The 21,171-nt window shown below is 31.0% G+C and overlaps 2 protein-coding genes across 7 annotated transcripts in view; one reads left to right on the top strand and one right to left on the bottom strand.

The window, feature by feature from the left end:
* Window positions 1–21,171, bottom strand: part of LOC118181347 (rho GTPase-activating protein 18-like) — a 488,818-nt gene that overhangs the window by 264,830 nt on the left and 202,817 nt on the right. The window lies entirely within an intron of this gene.
* Window positions 124–11,318, top strand: LOC118181405 (uncharacterized). Its single transcript, XM_035350535.1, has 3 exons — window positions 124–275; window positions 5,570–5,791; window positions 10,944–11,318. Exons 2-3 carry the CDS (start codon window positions 5,613–5,615, stop codon window positions 11,116–11,118), a joined length of 354 nt encoding a protein of 117 aa, XP_035206426.1. The 5' UTR covers window positions 124–275; window positions 5,570–5,612; the 3' UTR covers window positions 11,119–11,318.

Below are 21,171 nucleotides of genomic sequence, written 5' to 3'. Positions count from 1 at the left end.
GCGTTACAGCGAATAGGATGATATAATAATCTGGTGATGGCCTAGAATTATTTTTCCCTTTTTTTATTTTTCTTTCTGACTCGACAACTGAAAGCGAGAAGCATAATCAAGTAGATTAGTAACTACGGAAACGAAACAGAAAGTAGTAGAAGTAGGCAAGAAATTCCACAGAAGACAGTAGGGTTGGAACTCGGTCTATAATCTTATTTAAAGTCGATCAAAAGCGATTGAAAGTTAATCAAAAGAAAGGTCGTCTGCAGGCAGAGTTATATGAGGTAAGCTCAGCTTTTGTTCAGCTTTCGAACGTGACCAGACTGCTAATATGAATTTTTTAAATATCAAACTGTCAGAAGAAAAAAGACCATCAAAGGATTTTTGCTCGCTAAAGAAATCTGTAACTCACTTACAGTGGTGAGAATAATGTGGCATTATGGTATTGTCTAACAAAACTTCTTATAGAATATTCTAAAAAATCTGATGTTAAGGCTTCTTAAATACTTTAGAATTTTGGTCCAACTTTTTATAAATTATATCAGAGATTTTTGATAGGATTCTGTTAAATTTTAGATATAGCTTCTATAAAGTTATGTATGGAGATTCTATATAAATATATATAGAATATATCTATATATTCTATATATTCTATATAGATGTATACGTAGGAGATTAAATAGTCAACTAATAAAATTCTAAAGAAATTATCAGATCCAAAAACGTGATCATAATTCTAAAGAATTCTGAAGTCGTTTTCTTGCTTTAATTTTCTATCCGAAAATGTAATATAGGAGCTTTTGAGTACTTAAAAACATTATCAAATAATCAACAATTTCTTTTGGGATTATAAAAATTCGGGAAATTTTAATTTTTAAATAGAATGTCTTAATCTAAGTTTTGAAATGACTTACGACTCAGAGAGCTTCGGTAGAGGTACGGTTTGGCTTTAATAAAAATGTCAATATCCTTTCGATTTTTAAAAATATTTAAATAAAAAATACGTTTTAAATACAAATTAAGTTTAATAAAAATTAAAAAACGTTTCTCTTATCAGAGGAATATATATAATACTTTATTTCAAGAATTAAAATTTTGTAGTTAACAGCATAAATTTAGTATTTTAACCAATTCTATGATTAAAATTGATTAGCAATTCTACAAGATTTAATTTTTCTATTATGTATATACAAAAAAATTGTACAAAATGCTATATAAATTTGGAAACTAAAAAACTTAAGCTAGAGATGAAAAGACAAAAATTTCTTTTCAAAAATGATTCCACACTGATGAATAAAATGTGTTAATTTTGTTGTTTCGTATTGCATAAAAAAAATAAGCGGTTACTTTGATTAAAGATTGGAAAATTTGAAGATTTGTATAGAATACCATTATGTGAATGCTTTAGAAAATTTCTTTTGAATATAAAAAAAGTATTTCTGTAGATGGGCACTTAGAAAGTTTCACAGGAAATTTCTATAGATGTATCAGCTTTTATAAAAATTTGTGATAAGGAAGATCGCGATTTTTATAAAAGAGAGATAAAGAGGGCACGCGAGAGATGGAGTCTATAACGCCCAAAATAAAAATAAATGAATAAACAAATAAAATAATGGTACAATAGACGCCGCTTAATGTGACCGCGTTTATTCACGGCTATACAGATATATGCTATATTTGATAGAAATATCCTTCAAAATAAAAATTTAATTTATTTAATAGAAATTAAACCTTCCTTAATATAATTATTTAAAAGTTATACTCTCTTGCGCAAGAGCTCACAAAATAATAAATAAATAATGGAAACAATAATCTGGAACGTTCAGATTTGAACGAAATGGTCCAAAAGTGCTCTGTAAAGGCTAATATGTTTTATCAGTAGAGATAATCGATAAAAATGGCCTATGTGGAATAGCGAAACATTGTATAGGATATTAGATGAGTATGCATCTAGACTAACATGGGCATTATATAACTTCTGTATATTTAAAAAGGTGACAAAATATGTAACTTGATTGTATGAAAATATTTAATGTTTTTAATTAGATGTATCATGAATTAAATGCATTTTTATTGAAATCAATCAGATAAAAAAAGTAAAAAAAAATATTCTTATGAACTGCAACTGTTACTTTTAAATAGTTTAGTTTTTTAATTGATAACAGACGGATTAAATATAAACAAATAGTATCGTGTATTTTCCCAATAGCAGCAAACTCGAAAGAAAAGTGAAACAACCCATTAAAGTGAAATAACGCGAAATCGCGTTTCGAGACAAATAGTCCTTTTCCGATTTAAAAAGAAAATGAGTTTGTTTACTAGGAAACGATGGGAAATTACCGTCAAAACCATCTACAGCAAATGCAAAAAAGAAAATATAAATGCGTGGAGTAAGAATAAAGATACTAGATGATACCAGATGAAATCTACCAAAATGCAAAATATTCTAACCGACGTTTTCACGCTAATTTGACCTCAGTGACATTGTTCAATTTCTTAAATAATACTTCTCTTCTATTCTTTAACTTTATTTAAAACTTTGTTTCATCATTTTTTTAATATGATCAAGCTTCCCTTATTTACGTTGTATTCTTTTTTAATATCAATTTAATTTGCGTAATCAAATGAATTTATCCTTTAGATTAAACTGCTTGAAACTATAAGCATATTGTTAACAGCATTTTCATCAGTTAATAACAGGATTTAGAATATTTTTCTTATAATGTGGTATAATATACTTCACTGTGTTTTAATTGTCCTCGGATTAACCGAGATTTTGAGCTAACCGTGGGCGTTGTACCTGGTTATACTTGATTAAACAAAGAAATACTGACATTAATTATAAAAAAAGACTTCTCAATTTAAAAAAAAAAATTGTTAACAAAAATGAAATTATTTTTATTCATCTACATTTATATAACATTGATACCACATCAGTTGGAGGTATTATTAAAACAAAACAAGCAATTCTGCCCCAAGGTACATAAAATATGGCGTCAGGAGTATCTTCATGCATTACAATATGTAGAATTTTCCTCAAAATTATCAGTAAGATATATTTAAAATAAATGCAGATAACGAAATCTAACTTTTAACGCGGTCTCCCGCTTTCTATATTTATATCCGGAAAAGTTTTATATCCCTTATGAAAAAATAAAAAGTACTAGAAGTTTGACTCTAAGAAAAAAATTGACCGGGATATTTAATTTCAAAACTTGAAAGGATTTTATATCAATTTCAACTCGCTTTGAGGGATCGGTTAAATCCACATTATATTTTTTCACTCCTATTAATTTTGCAAAAAAAAATTATTTTGCGAGTAGAAAATTTAGTAAAATCATAAATGTTTAACTCTGGATATAAAATTGCTTTCACGGAAGATTATTCCTTGCTTGTACAATATCATCTTCATCAAAAATGAAATTCCATAGTCATAATGAACTCTAAAGCAATTTAAGCATTGTAGCATCGATAACTGTATAAAATTCAAGCTGTGAAATTGTATTCTTTTCTTTAACAGAGTCTTCATCATACTTCAGAATGGTTGGTACTAAGTCAGACTCCATTCAGCAGACGAATGAAATAAAATTTTTGTATTTTAAAGAAATTACTACTTAAATTGGTGTCACTGATTTCAATGAACTTAGATCAAAATTAATCATCCAACAAAAATACTCTGAAACGGGATTTTTTATTTCTAACTCGTTCAATATTTTTCTGATACTTCATTTTATATAATAGAATTATTTCCTTATCAAGAAGCAATAGTTTACTCGCACAATTTGGTAGGAAAGCTATTTACAAATTTGGGAAAAACCATATTTTTCAAATGAGAGGACATATTCCTAATTTTCGAGATTTCTAAGAACTTTTATTAAGAATCAAGAATTCTAATAATTAAAGAATGAAAATTCGCGAAATAAAATAACTCTAGATTTCTCGTAACAATATTCTCGAGCACAATGTCTAGAGAAAAACTACGTGCATCTGTTTATCTTCATTATTTACATTAAAAACTATCAGAATTTATCTCAACATAAAATTTAAATTAATTCTTTGATCATATATGTATTAAGATTTCGCAAAATATTTAACGAATCTTCTCAACGGATCTTTAGCAGATAACCAAACGAATTATGTAGAATTTCCTTGTCAAAGAGGAAACCTACCTAGGGCTTGTTGTCATTCGATTCAAGCAAAAGTGTAACATTTCTAGGTGTTATGGATAATTTCTAGTAACCCGAAAAAGCAAGTACATTGCCAAACCATTTTTCACTTACGTCACCTACCAAACAAGAGTTTGTGTTTAATAGCATTTCACCATTTGAGGCCTCTTCGCTGTTGAGCAACAAAAGAGCTTTTGCAATGAGGTCACTCTGTTAATGTGTAGCTTAACGCCTTTATTGCTTCACATATCTTTTATTGACTTACATCCGAGTGACAGCTTGGAAATACGACTTGCGACTGCCGTAACATTGCAAAAGATAATGAAACTTATGCCAGAAGACTTGAGGCATTCAGTATACACGATAGTTCAAATTTAAAGGTACAATTTGGGGACCGACACAAAGTCTGCTGGATTAAAATTTGACTAAAGGCAACGCAATCCTTGTAATAAAATCCATTAAAGGAAACTTTTAAAAACTAAACACATTTATGTTATAAAATGTGATTAAAATATTAAATAATTTTTCAGCTGTCAGTGAATTTTGATACTGAACTTATGAATGCCCCATACTAGTGTTAGCTCCAGACAATTTGAGAGAAAAGCCAATTCTTCATTGTTATCTTAAAATTGTAACTCTTTATCCATAACATATTGCAACGTTTAATTGTATTTTCAGTATACCATGTATAAAGCTCAGTCTGTTACGTAGTATTCATAACACACATAGCAAAAGATTTAGAGAACGCTGCCTTTACGCATGGTGATAGGAGAGACAGTTGCCATAGCTTCGGGTTCCAGTTCCAAAGATCTCTCTCTTCTTTTCTCAATGGGGAACCTCAAGATACTGTCAAATAGAAAGTCCTCTGAAAAGGTTGGCAACTGAACACCCTTGGTTGGAGGTTTTCTTCATCAAATTTGCCAGAAAGGAAGGCAAATCCATAGTGTCTCGCCTGAGGTACCCAAGGAATCTACAAACAACAAACTCCCTATTTTTGGCCACAATGAATTCTTGGACCTTATCTAAAATATATGTTCTGGTCTGAATTATCAGGATTATGTTATGATCTGAAGATTGCTGGTAAGAACAACACAAATTTCGAGAATTTGGTAAGAGAATTTAAATGCAATATCTTCAGATATCATGCCTTTAAAACCCGCTATTAAAATTTCTATGGTGTAGGGCGAAATTCATTATTGTCACAGCTGATGCTCGAGGCCCTTTAAATCAAGCACTATCGGCAAAGTCTTGAACTGAGAGTATATATCCTTCCTTTCATGTTTCTTCAGATTGCTGAAGAGTGCAAAATCAACATTGAAGTTTTCTGTAGTTCAGCATTTTTTTGGGGGGAAGGGGTAAAAATTATTTCCAGCTTACTATGTAGTTTTTCAAATATAAATTTTATTTTTCAGGTAAAATACCGGCAAAATCAAAATCTGGTGTAAAAGAATCGACATGAAATCCATTACTAAGCAAGTTGCTCTGTCTCTGACCATCCTTTTGGTTCTGAATCTAATGCTCGAAGTGGAAGCTGGAAAATTCAAGAAACTTCTGAAAGCCGGTCTCGTCTTAGGTGCCTTGGGATCCAGGGCACTTCCAAGAGTTCTACCACTTCCTGTTCCTATCCCCATTAGGTAAATCCAAACCAACGACTGCAAAATTTAGTAATTTCAGTAAATTTAATAATTAATACTTTTATGTGTCTCTTTACATTACCTTATGAACCAAAAATGAGTAAAGGAAAACAGCTTTCAATAATCAACACAAAAAATTATCAACATTTACAATGAAGCTTTAAAAGTTGATGATTCTATACCTAACCCTATGCAGCTAAATTTTATTGGTCTTTAGCTGGAAAACTTAGTACGAAAAAAATGTATTTTTTCTCTAATTATTCTGGCTAGTTTTTAAACAACGTTACTTACCTTAAACTAAGCTTTTATGCTTATATCTATTAAGCTTAATTATTAAGAATCAAACAATTAAATTTAATCTTAAGCAATTGAGCCTTAGTCAAAATCTCATTGAGCAACGAATAATCATCACTGCAAATCTCCAAAACAATAACTAATTACACACGATCAGTATTTTGGAAAAACGATTTTGTTAACTTAGGCGATTAGGGCTTTTTCTAGCAAATCAGTAGGGATCCTGAATTTACAGAAAGGCAGTACTTGCTAGAGACTGCAACGGACCAAAATCTGTTTCCAACTTTTATTAGGAAAGCCTAGGTTACGCGGTCGTTAGCAAAATAGACAAAGCAAGGAATTTTCTGTTCATAAGTTGTAAATAAATGGATATTGATTAGAACTCGAATGTATGATGTCAGTTGTGTAGAGACATTAGGTATTTTTGGAAGCAGACAGAATGAAAAATTAGCAAACGCCTTCGCCGGGAATCGAACCACGGACCTCTGGAATACCGGCCCAGCGTGCAGAACCACTACACCACGAAGGCACGCTAGGAAAGCGGGAGAAATACCTTATAGTTGGAGCAAATATTGGAAGCATACTCTAAGCGTTCAGCTTACTTTATCATTGGAATACGAAAACAAGCCAGACCATCAGAACTTTTCGAATTTGTTGATTGACCATTGCTTGAATGATAGCAAGTGTCAAGGAATCTTGAGAAAAATGGAAACTACTGAAATATTTACTGGTGATTATAGTTTATAACCACTAAACTAAAATTAGAATAAAATAATATCAGTTCAGTAATAAAGCTTGGGATTAATTTCGGTTGCAGTGGAATTGGCAATTGAACACAGTGCTTGGAAAATTTAACGGAATCTGTTTACAGATTTTACAACCTTAGACACTGATATGAGTTGTCAAGAAAACATAAACTAAATTTTGGTATCCCCTTGTTTCTCATGTTACCATCTAATTACTCTTTCGGCACATGAACAATACATTTCACAATTGCACCTAGTTCTTACAACTTTTGGTTTCCCCAATGTGTGAGAAGAATATGAGGAATCCCCTAAAACATCCTACATGAAGATATCCTTCCCTTTTGGAAAAGTTGTCTTGAGTGCTTTGCCATATTTTTAATTGCAGTCTTCTTGTAACTTAATAGCTAACTGTTGCCTAATTTCAACCTTGCGAGTTTTTTTATGCCAATTCATTTTAAACGTCATCTGAATGGTATTTCTGAATATGGCAAAGCAGGTGAAGACTAACGAACGAATTCGTTGAACAGTTTCTAAAAACTACCATCCAAAGCCAATGATCTAAATCAGAAAATTTAGAATTAACAGGAACCAGGAATGTAAAATAACTAGCTTTTGCAAAAATAATAATAAATAAATAAATATAATCAGCTAAAGTTTCTACCTTCAGCCTCTTATTTAGTTTTAAGTATTCATTTTATATCCATCTCTTATTCCATTGTAACCAGTGAAATTTATCATAGTTTGCTGCATTTTTCATTTAATGTGAGAAATTATAACCACGTTTGATAAATTATGACTCTTTAGTATCCATTTATCAATGTTTATAAAACTGTTTCCAGCTGCCACGAGTGGGTAGTCACACGATGAAAAAGAATAAAACGGCAAAAAGTTTTTTTGCCAGTTATAAGGATAGTTGCACGATAGATCTGAGTTAGATAGTTATATGTTATACTTAGCTGTCATCTCCGGCGCTGCTGAAAAATTAAAGATTGTGAAGAAATGCAAAAATAAAAAAGTGGTATTCACATCACAATGGAGGTATCTATCTTCTGAAGTCGAATTCCTAGTGCGTGTGGAATTCAAACTTGCAACCGACCACACCTACATTTTTCCTTTAAAATGAATGTTGAATAGATGCGAATATTTATGAAATATAAGTTAAGATACGTTCAGGCTGAATGAAAGATAACAGAATTAACCACACTAAATTTAAGTGTCTATCTTATCCAGATGAAATTAATTGTGTCAAAAATATAGCAAAACACTTAAATCTCTCAAATATTTCCTTTTCGATAAAACAGTAATCTGAGAACAAGTTTTCCTGTTAATGAACAAGTGAACTTTCTGTAGAAGGAGAACACAAGAACTAATCTGTAGCTTTATAATAAAATGATTGAAAACCCAACATTTTAGATACTTGAGGAAATTCAACACAGTTCTGAAGATAAAAAGATGTTTTCTAGCCTTCAGATCCTGATCTCTCTAGCACTATAAGGAATTTAAACAACTCTGAAAATCTTCGACACTGAGCAACTTGATTAAAAGGCGGCTAGCTTTGCACTAACTACACAATGTATTCCTATTGTTTTAAGCCCATTATAACGCTGATTAAAGTACAACGATTTCACGAATTCATTACATACAGGAATTTTTTCCAGTTTCCTAGCTAGAATAATTTATATATTTATTTCCCTAAAAGATAAGAAATGTCCATGCAAAGCATTCTTCCGTAAAGTTCTCAGATCCAAAAGAAAATAGCAATATTTAATACTTCAGAAATTTGGAGTAGGTACTACGCTCCAACAGATGAGTATCCAATCGTAACAAAGTCACTAATAGTGATTTTCTTTTTTATTTCTGAAGACATTTGAAATATCACTAGGTTTCAAAAGGAAAAATCTGCATTGAATTATACAGACGAAGCAGAGGAGTGTATGTACCATTAGTCAGACTTCTTGAACCTCTTGATCAGACAAATCAACAAAATCACTGTACAATTTATTTCAACTACCATAATATTATGTTAATTATTTTCCATACCTTCTTTTTCTTTCGTCGAAAATCATCAGTATGAAATTAAGCTGAGCAACGGAATTGGTAATTTTGGGAAAGAGCCGTGGTAACCCGCCAGTAAAGCCGCTTTACCTGAATCCCACACCTTTAGAAAATGTACCTAACAAGTGAGCAAATTTTTGTAATATTTGTTGGCGGTGTAAGTTTAAAAGCAACTATAAGACAAAAATTTGCTAGTTAAGGCATTACTATTTCCATAATAATCTCAGTAAAGTTCGTCATTAAATCTGTAATTGCATGAGAATAGTTTATTTTACCTAATGCGTTAATTCTTAAGCTAATTCCTTCCTTTACGTTCTACTTCTTTTCGTCAGCCACTTTTAGAAAAAATTAGGTTGAGATTAAATTAATGGAAACGTGAATTTGAAGTTTCAAGAAAGAGCTGTGCCGATCTGGGATTTTCTGAGTGCTATTTTATTTGTTAGAGAGCTGGGATGAAAACCGCAAGAGCTGAATACGAGCTAATGAGGTAATGTAAGTAATCTACTGTGTTACACTTATTTAAAAGTTTGAATTTCTAAGACTCTAGCAATGAGCAGTTTTTCTAAATTATAGTTTCTACAAGACTGTAGTTTTGGATAAAACTTTTAATTAAATTTTATCTCTAATCTGTGCTCTTAGAGTTTAGAATTCTTGTAGGTGGGAAAAGGAGAATCATCTAATCACAGAAAGATGAAAAGCAAGTATAGTTTAATTTTAAAACACTACGCTAATAAACATCCAGACATTACCCAGAATTCAAACCAGTTCCATCGAAGCCATAGCCTCTTCCATCAAATGTCTTACAAAGGTAAGAGAATTGAAAGATCGTCATACTAAAGAACAATTTAGAACAATTTCCTGGAAATTTTAAAATTTATTTTATTAAACTGATGCAGCTCTGCATTGTATCGAAAGAGTAGAAAAGATGAGTATAGTATTAGCTGGAAAATAATTTTAAAACTAATTGCTTTTGTATCTAGAACTTATAGCCAGTCAAAATAATTATCTCCAGATCTTCAATTCCAACTAGTATTCTCGTTTACTCAAAAAAAGTCTATGATTAGCAATTTTGATTATTATGACAAACACGCTGCTTAAATTCAAACTAGAATTAATTCATCCATTATTTATTTGGCCGCTTACGATTCCAAAGAAATTTGCTGAAGAATCTATTTTGACTGCTTATTTAACAAAAAAACTATATATATCAGGTTCAGTTTTATTTATACAGTAAGTTAGTAATACAGCTTTGATTTAAATTCAGTAATTTCGGGCTTTGGGGTTGTACCATTTGACCTGGATATCACGGTGAGATTTCTTGCTAAAACTTCAGTATGACGCATTTTCATGATTCGCGAAAATCCATGTGCACTCATTCTGCACAAATAACAGGAAAACGTTTCAAAATTTTTCGTATAGTAAATTAATCACAGTACTGTCTATCGAACATAAGAACTATTCTCTGCATTATTCCAAACGGCGGAAGTCACTGTAGTAACAGATCTTATGCATTTAAACTAGGGGTGAGTTAGGTAAAGTTTTTACTGTTACTTTGTTTTTGAGAAATATTGGCCATGGAAAAGGCAAAATAGCAACGTTACTTAAGGCAGAAATCAAAAAAGAAAAAAAAAAAAAAAAGATTCATTATATACAATATGATAGCAAACTTAAAAGCATTTCTTCAAAACACGCCTATGAAAATAGTTTAAATGTCGCTTCTACGAGAAAGAAACAGCTGTAGACATTTTGCCGAGAGGTGTTCTTGTGGCAGACAGTCTTAAACAAGATATGTCCTTGCTGTCAGTTCCTGACCCTTGACCTTTCAACCGGTTAGAGGATTTACAGTTATATAGACGTGTATCTTTCATTGACTTTCAAACAGAACCTGGTGTCATGTAATGCAGCCCTAGTTTTAATGATACTTCTGATTATGTGGTAGTTTGTCCAAGATACTCATTAATTTCCATTGATGGCTGATATCGGTGAAACAGAAAGATAATGTTGGTGATTAATACTTATACAATGCTTAAGATTTCTTTTGCATTTGGCCTTTTCAGATTAAATCGACATCATGAATTCGGTGGAGGACACTTCGGAGATGACTACTACAAGCACCAGGGAAGTGGATTCATTCCAGCTTATGGACCAGGAGGATACTCATATGGCGCTGGAGGATTCGGAGGAGGAATCTATGGCGGAGGTGGATATGCTGCCAGTGGAGGATGGTGGTAAATTTACCAACTTATGGACACTTTTTTGTTTAGAAATGCACAACTAGTCGTCATATGGTATGTTATAGTGCTTTAATGATGACGAAGACTCAAGAACCATAGATGTACAAACTGCACACTGTACCACATGTAAAATAGAACTTCTGTATATACGTGAATAAACTTTAATTTTGTTTATTTTATAAATAAACAAAATAAGAAGCTCTGGCCTAAATTTGTATGTAAACCAAACAGACACTTTGCATTTAAATAATATATACAGATTATGCTAGTATGAACACATTAACAACCCAGGAAAGGATATTTTAATTGTCATCGAGAGAAAGGAAGAAACATTTTTAGAAATAAAATTTTATTCGTAATTAATCATTATTTTTATAAAAAGAAACTATAAAAATAATAAATTTGAAACTTTATTTTCAACTACAATATGGCGTATACGAATTTACATATACAGAAGTACCTACCCAAGCAATATTCCCTTTATATTCTGCATATTATGTCTTATTTTGTTTTCAACTTTTTTATATAGGAGTAAAATTACCCTTTAGTAAATAGTGGAAATGCGAGCATTTCCACTATTTTTTTTCTTTCTCAGTCGCCAGAAAATACCTCTCCAATAAAGTAACACTTCATCATGATGAATAATGAATCAGATGAATAATTATCAAGCTCTTTATACTCAGTTACAATTATTCTTTTTGTTATTTAAGCAATCAAAACACAGAAGTTTCCTTCTTCAATGCTCAATTTATTTAAATGTTTCTTCTCAGAATTGCGCTGATGGCAGACGGTAAATTAATAAAGACATTACGTTTGACTTTTTTCCCCTCCAATGATCAGATACTTTGCTAGTCAAGCATTCTTCGACAATTGCTGAATTCTGTTATGTATTTAGCGGTCTCATCGTCAAGAAGGTTGTCCAAGGTGCATAACAAAGGGAATTAAACTTTTTAATTACACCCATGAAAAAATGGAAGCTCCATACCAGTTTTGAGAGAGGACAACAATGTGAGGGTCTTCCACCCCTTCTCTCATTACATCACCTCTCAAAAGATTCTCGGCTGCACAGTACTTTGAGTGTCTCCATGCCGCAAAGATACTATACACTTAGAAGCATTCATGCCTTGTTCCAGATTCAAACTCGAGCCTAATACTATGGTAGCTAGTTTCCTAACCACCATACCAAAAAAGCTGCCTCTAATATAAATAATTCAAACGCCAAATCGTTTGGATGTTATGCATATACGGGAAAGGAGTTATGATAAGTCTGATACTATACCATCTGAGAAATCAAAGATTCTTCGACAACCTTATACGGAAATAAAGGCATTCCTCACATCGGCTCTTGTCAACACTGGAAGCACACCAATGTCTGGATTGATGCATTGGCACCCCATCAGTTCAGAAAGTAGGAAATCTTAAGTTCTACTTGTACTCGCTACTTTAAAGACACACCAGTGAAAAATTAACTAAAGTTTTAAAAATAAAATATTCTGACGTGAAAAACACATGACCTTCCGCCAACTGTATGTTTGAAATAACACTGAGTTTTAAGTGGAGTATCGTTTCCGGCTGATCGTTTATAAAAGAACCTAATTTGTTGTTCCAATAAATAGAAGGGTCAATAATACGAAATTTTGGATTATAGTTTATAAGGTATAATCATCAGCCATGCATAAAAATTTGTTTCTCTAAATTTATACCAATATAATCAAATGTATGTACCTTTATGTTTTATTAAAAATGACTGAGCAGTTGAATAGCAAAATTTAATAAGTTTTTACATGAAGAAAATTCAGTATTTATAATATATTTAAAATAAATACTTTGAAACGAATGCCCCAGTTTAATTTTCTACATTATTTCCATAGTAGCGACAAATCTAATTTTTTTTTATCTGCTGTATATCCTCGTGATATTTAGGTACTAATAAAAAATACTCATTTTACTAGAGCAATATTTTAAGGCTTACATATGCAGAAATATATTGTGGTTTTCAACACCATATATAGCCACAAAAAAGCTACAATCTGAAGAATTAACAGGAGACGAGAATGTTAGAAGATGTAGATAACCTTAATGTTTCACTAACAGAAAGACTGAGGAATGATCTTGCAGAATTGGAAACTCTTCTTTCTATACCATATATAGCCACCAAAAAGCTACAATCTGAGGAATTAACATGAGGCAAGACTGGAAGAATGCGATGTTTGTTCTTTGGATGGAATGGAGGGTTTATTGCAGAAGAAATCAAATGAAGAAAAGAGAAACTAGTTTGCTAGACAGTAAGATCGCACTGGGTTCAATATATGTAGATCCAAAACGCCGAATTTTGTTGGATGACAAACAAATTAAAAAGGTAAAGAAAGCCAGCTATGAGCTTTCATTAAGAATGAAATTATTCTCAGGACAACTGGAGTATTCAAATCAGGACAGTCGAACTGCAGATATTGCAACCGAGTCTCTATCATCTTCTTCCACTGATGAATTAGATTTTGAGAAATATTTGGATAATATTGAAAAGGCTAAGGCAAAGCGAATGAAAATAAAGAACCAAGAGCCTTTAGATATAAAAATGAAAAAATACAAACAAGGTTTATACACGACCTTTGAAGAAATAGATAAATATGATTGCTCTTGCAAGACACCTCTTTAGAACTTACAAAAATCTAACCTGAAAAGTTTAGGAAGTAGCCGTAAGAGTAACAGCTCTTCTTCCTACTCAAGTCAGTGTGGAAAGTTCTCAATTCTGAAGTTTATCAAATTGGATCTATGGTCCTCTAACAAAGAAGATCTTGCCGAAGTTTTACTGTTTCTTAGAAATTACCAATGCCAGTTTATCCATTTCATAATAAATGCTAATTAATATAAAAAATTTGCTATGCATCAATTTTTATCTGTAGCATCTACTACTTCTCTTATACTAAAAAATAAGCTGTACCCATGTTTATATGTTTACATATATATGAAGGAGTCGGAGTCATTAAAATTCCAGGAGTCAGAGTCATAGCCGGAGTCGGTCATTTTCCCTACCGAATCCACAGCCATGGTAAAAAGAACATTAAATAAAATAACAACTGAAAGATATGAAGGCTTTTTTCTAGTTAACTAGAATTTTAAAAGAATATGACTCTAGCAAGAGAAAAAAAGTGTTGTCTGTTATGGAAGAAAATAAACAGATATCACAGAATAAAATTTCAATTTATTTATAACTTTCATATGAGACTTAAATAAAAACTGAGGGAAAATGATTGGAAACAATTCGACATAAACACTGAGTGTAAACTATATCGATTGCAAAAAATGTCTATTTTTAAGCCGATCTTACGTACTGTATAATATTTAAATTCATTTACATTTATTCATTTTTACAAATCTCTTTTCAGTAGTTTAGTTCAAATCATCTAAAGTCTTGGATTTATAATACAGGGTCCACCATCAAAAACCGAATCCAAAGCAAGTAACATGACCGTAAACTATAAAAAATATTAACACATGTCCGTAAAGCATGAACCGTAAACCGTGACACATGAAGCGTAAAAAATATTACCATATTTTTTTCACCTAGCTTTAGCGCATGGTTCTGAATTTTTTAAAAATATTCGCTAATTTTCTCGTTCTTCTAATATACATAGTTCCCCCCTAAGAACTAGGTTAATGTTAAATTATACTCCCTTGACTATTTTATTTTTTTATTAGTCCAAAGGGGCTTTGTCCCTGAAGGACTATTGTTTTCGTTTTGCGATTTTGCGTCGGACTCATAAACGTCGGTTCACTTTTCAAACTGTTGCCACAAAATGTTAGAGTCCTGCATTATATTTGAAGAAATTAAATAATGAAAAATCTGCATAAATGATTGTCTATTTCACGCATTGTGATAAAACAATGGTACATAGAGCCATCGAATTTTGAATGACGAAATCCTACTGCGAATATGGGCATCTGAAATCCCAAATTTGGAATTTGTTTTATTATAGATTTTATATTTTGTAAAACTTTAACGAATTTTTGATTTACAAACTCAATGCTTTAAAAGCGATAAATGGCAACGTTATATATAAAAAAAAATACTTTTATCTCCAGATCGCGAGACTGTGTATATCGGAAATTCTAAAGATATGCTTAATTTAACATTATTTTGCGATATTGCTCTTGAACTGAATTTTATGGTTTAAGTGCAAAGAACATGATATTTAATAAATAAAGGTAACACTCAAAACGTTAAAAAAACGCCCCTTTGGACGTAATTTAAAATCTGAAACATTTCAGATTTTTTTTTTTTTTTTTTTTTTTTTTTTTTTTTAGTGTTTTTAATTTATATTTCTATTTTAGTATTAGCGTTTCATCCACTTTATTTTCCCTTGAATTTATTATCTGAAATATATCTTGTGGAGATTCTTCGTTAAGTTAACAGCAAGTGGCAGGCGTTTTTACACATAAGAAACTTCCGAAACGTGTGATTTCCCCTTACTTCTCTTATTTATGTTGCAGCTCTCAACGACTGTCAGATATCTGCTCAATATCCGTCAGATATTGTAATGTTGATACTACCATGTAGTTTTTATTGGAATGTAGGTTTTTCTTTTAAAGAAATAATATTGTGATAGTTACCAGCGGTTTATCTATAACTACTTTTCATTTGTTATGTTGGAAATTAAAAAGCTCGCATTATTTTGTCCTGACGATTTGAGATCAATACAATTTTTTCAAAAAAAGGGAGAGAAATGCTTCAGGAAATACGGTATATCGGGGGGTTTCAGTTAAGCCGAACCAGATTTCAGTTGCTCTAAGTTTCGCTTAAGCCATCCGATGCAGCAATCTGTATGGTAGAAATTCTTCTTCCAGTTGAGCCGTTACGTCATGTTACTCTAAGTTATCACGGAATTATAGCTCATGCAGACCGACTTTTCATTCGATGCAATGTTTCATAGTATGTTTGATTTAGTTTTAAAATTATAACTGCATAGCAAATCAGACAATTTAAAATGTATATACACATTTTCTAATATAAATTTTGTTTCTTAATACCGTGTAAAATTGATAAATTGAAATATATTTAATTCATAATAAATCCAACTGATAATATTAACATTTGAATCATAATAATAATATGCAATTTTTTTGGTTACTGCTTAATTAAATTAAAACTGAATATTTCTTAAAAGCAGATTTTTTAGTCAAAAATTGATGCACTTTTTATTCGGAACCAAATGATTCTCTAAAATGAATAATAAAGAATATAAAAGTTAGTAGGAGGAGCGAGTTTTAATAGTGTTACATAACGTAAAATGTCGTGAAGTAAAAATATAAAAACACAAGACTATACAGATTTCTAGTTAGAAGGGACACTATTATGTGTATTAAAAAAGTTACATTTATTGCTTTGACAAAATATGTTTGTTTAGGTTGAATTTCTTAGCCAAAATTCGAGACTTAATTACTACATTAGATTAACTAATTATTACATTAAATTAATTAAAACGTTGGGGGCATTAAAAATTCGAAGGAGAGATTTCGAAAGTTTAAAATGTTTTGAATGGCTACTAATCGTCACAAGGTGACAAAGTATTTATCTCAAAATAACTGGTTTTCAGTATCACATATTCGCAGTGTTTCGTGATCACGAGAAAAGCTCTCAGAAATCATGAGAATTACGATTAGGACGATTTGATTAACATTGCAACAATGTGGTAATCACAATGGTGAATCCTTAGTATTATGGTTCAAACAGTAAGTAGCTTTTTTCTTGTACTGCATTTTTTTCTTTTGATTTTTATGGATTGTATAGCTTACAATTAGAGATTTGGTGATAGAAGAATTTACCACCAAGCAAAAAAAAACGAAAATGTTTTAATGTTCTTTGAAGATTTAGATAATGGTCGCAAGAGCTCACAGCAATTTCTTTAATATTTGGTACGCGCATAGGATCTAATAACGATTTCGACATTTTTAAGAAGAATGTTTTCTTAAGAAAAATCTTGGTACTCGCATAATTTCGTGATTTTCGAATTTTAAATGATCGACACGTTAGTCAGCTTGCTTTAACGATTGCAGAATTTTGCTCTAAAATAACTTAAAAGGAAACATGCATGGAAAAAGACTTCGAACCGTATAACACTTTGGAGCCACTGTTCCAGAAGCACTTCAACAGCGACGATCCGACGTCTACCAGAAGTTATGAAGAATTAATTCTCTGGATAGAGCACCTTAAGTTGAAGCTAACAATGATCACCTTTTCCAAATATTATTTTTAAAACACAATGTAAACATGCTTCCATAAATAAATATGATGTTTAGAAAGTCAAAAAATGAATAATACAAACAATAGCATGCATTGATGAAAAGCATATTAATTTCAATAAGCTATGGCCATAAATGTTTCGACATTATCAGATAAATTAGAAGTTGTGATAGTTTACTCTTAATTTTAGAGCGCTAATTAAATGTCAGTTCACTTAGTTCGGAGTTACTCTTTTGTCTTCATAGGGACTTATAGTTGGCATTTGTTAATCTGAAAGTACCGGAATGCAGAATCATCTAACAATTAGGTCCTCCTTTTAGCTATCCTAAATTATACTTTACAAAATATCAACAAAGAAAAATATTAATAAGCATTAAAAAGGAAAAAAGATGACTTGTAGAAACTTAATAAGGCGAGAAAATGGTGTCCCAAACAGAGCTATTTCATTGGATCTCCAAAAAAAAGTCTCAAGATTTTTCCAGCGAAACTGACCCGAATGTTATTGGAAAACAACAAGTCCCTTCGAACACAAGAATCAAGAATACCAAATTATTACAGTATCTTAATATCGGTAATAAATGAGTATAAATCAGTTTTAGAAAAAATATGCGCTTTCTGTGGCAAAAGCAAATATTAAAATGGTAAAAAAAAATGGTTTCATTTAAAAGCAATGTTTCAAAATGAAAAAGACGTTTCTTATGTTTTCTTTGCTTATAACAACATATTTACCTTATTAGAAAAAGTCAACTGTTGCACATAATAAAACATCTTTAAGAAAATACTCAACAGTTTTCGCAAACAGTAATTTTCTAAAAACGACATTTAATATTTTGTTAGGCAATCTGAAAGAGCATTTATCAGTATTTTCCCTATATTTTGTAACGACATGCCACAATTATGCTTTCTGCACACTGTGACTGCATCAAATTTTTTAAGTTGAAAGCATTTTTCATTTTTTTAGCATTAATATTTCAGAATTGGCAACAACTAACATTTCCATTTTATTACTACAGTACTCTCCTCAAGAACACACAAATTCTCAAGCTGATTTTTTTAGTCCAAAGGGGCTTTGTCCCTGAAGGACTATTGTTTCAGTTTTGCGATATTGCGTTGAATCACTATAAATGTCCGCTTCACTTTTCAAACTGTTGCCACCAAATGTTAGAGTTCTGCATTATATTTGATGAAATTAAATAATAAAAAATCTACACAAATGTATGTATATTTCTCGCATTGTGATAAAGCAACGGTACATAGAGCCATCGAATTCTGAATGACGTAATCCTACTACGACTATAGGCATGTGGATGACCAAATTTGAAATTTGGAATTTGTGTTATTATCGATTTCATATTCTGTAAAACTAACGAATTTTTGATTAACAAACTCAAGGATTTTAAAGAGAGCAATTGCAAAACTCTACGGGGAAAAACCTTTTTGTCCAGCTGTGTATCGGAAATTTTAAAAGATAGGCTCATTTTAAAATTATTTTGCGACATTGCTATTGAACTGAATTTTATGGTTTAAGTGCAAAAAACATGATATTTAATAAATAAAGGTAACACAGCAAAATGTTAAAAAAAGCCCTTTTGGATGTAATTTAAAATGTGAAATTTTTCAGATTTTTTTAGTCCAAAGCGATTTGAATCCCGAAGGACTATTAGTTTCGTTTTGGCATTTTGCGTCGGACTCATAAATGTCGGTTCACTTTTCAAACTGTTGCCACAAAATGTTAGAGTCCTGCATTATATTTGAAGAAATTAAATAATGAAAAATCTGCATAAATGTATGTATATTTCTCGTATTGTGATAAAACAACGGTACATAGAGCCATCGAATTTTGAATAACGTAATCCTCCAACGAATATGAGCATGTGGAAGACCAAATTTGAAATTTGAAATTTGTTTTATGATCGATTTCCTATTTTTTAAAACTTTGACGAATTTTTGATTAACAAACTGAAGGATTTCAAAGCGAGCAATGGCAACGTTGTGCAGAAAAAACATTTTTATCTCCAGCGCGTGAGTCTCTGTATCGGAAATTCTAAAGATATGCTCGTTTTAAAACTATTTTGCGATATTGCTGTTGCACTGGATCTTATGGTTTAAGTGCGAGGAACATGATATTTAATAAAGAAAGGTAACACACAAAATGTTAAAAAACGCCCCTTTGGACGTAATTTAAAATCTGAAACATTTCAGATTTTTTTTTTTTTTAACTTTTTTTCTTCTTTATATTTTATGTTTATTTTTGTAGGTATTACTATATTAAATAAAGTTTTATGTGTTAATACGTAATTGAAATAGTTTAAAATAGAGACTTTCAAAAGGCACAAATTTTATGTTAGTCGGAAAGCTAACATATTAAATATTGCGCTATTTGCGATTAAATATAGATAAAATCGCAAATGCGCTATTTGCGATTAAATATAGATAAAATCGCAAATGCGCTATTTGCGATTAAATATAGAGATTCCATATTTATGACATGCTAACAGAAATTTATCCTCATTTCTGTCCACAAGTTATCTCCTTCCTATTATCTGAAGTGCTCAAACAGAAGTCAGTCAGTTCCTCAAAACCTTGTAATAATCCAAAAGGATTTGAAAAAAAAAAAAAAAAAAAAAAAAAAAAAAAAAAAAAAACTGATATATTATTAAATCTGAAGATCCTTATATGTGGAATATGTTAATAAAAAAGATCTTTAAATTAGCTTTCACATCTGCCTATACCTTTTCTATTTAGAATAGTGCAGCTGAATTTCGTTTTCAAATTGCTGAGTTTGTTAAACAAATTTTAATTTGTACAAAATATGTAATAAATTGAAATTAAAAACTCGGACTTGGAGGTCCCGTGCTTGGGTGGAAGATTACGTGCATGAAAAATTCGGTTTCTCGTAATGCAAGGTGCATACACACATACACATAGATTCTTCATTATTTAATTTTTTTTAAACAATACCTCGCAATAACATTTTGTGGCAGCAATTTGAAAAGTGATTCGGACACAAATACAAAAAAGGAGTCGTATTGCACCTCCGCTGCTAAAAAAATAAAAGTCTATACGGTCAGTATTTATATTTTTCTGACTTATATATATTATTTAACTATACAGCTTTTAAATCCACACATGCTAAAACACGTGTGTGGTTCGCGCATGTGAGTTGATTGTTGCCCCGTGTATACCGTTGAGGTAAGAAGGAAACTCATTATACTACTTCTTAACTCCACAGTGTATACTCAAATGCAACAAACAAATGTAACAGCAATTCTAACAGATGTTTAAACCGAGGTGCAGACAGGAAACCTATTTATTGCAATTTATTAATTTTAAATCTGAACTTATCATACAATTTGAATATAAATCACGTTCATACAATTAGAAAGTATTTTATCCTTACATTGCCGCTTATTTTAAAGAAAATTTTATGCAATTAAATAGTATTTCTTCAAATTTTAACATATTCAACATAAAATTTATTCTTTTCAAATTTCAAATTTTAACATATTCAACATAAAATTTATTCTATTTAATAACTGATGCAGAGGAAAAGGTGTAAAATACCATCAATAATTTTCATAAATTGTCAAACTATCTCAAATGAAATTTCTTTTAATGCTAATGACTTACGCAGAGTTATTCCGTTGCCTTTTAAAAGCGATGAGTACAACTGCAAAGATTTCAACATAGTTGAAACGAACAAAATTAAAAATTAAAACCAGATTTTACTGTTTCATGTGCAATAATAAATAACAAAATAAAAATTCTTAAATTCAACGTGAGCTGGAGATTAAACATATATCAAAGTGC

This window comes from Stegodyphus dumicola, chromosome 9, assembly GCF_044657685.1.
Source record: "Stegodyphus dumicola isolate Sdum_Otavi_A_Nest chromosome 9, ASM4465768v1".
Lineage (NCBI taxonomy): Eukaryota > Metazoa > Arthropoda > Arachnida > Araneae > Eresidae > Stegodyphus > Stegodyphus dumicola.
This window is presented reverse-complemented; position numbering and strand designations above follow the sequence as displayed.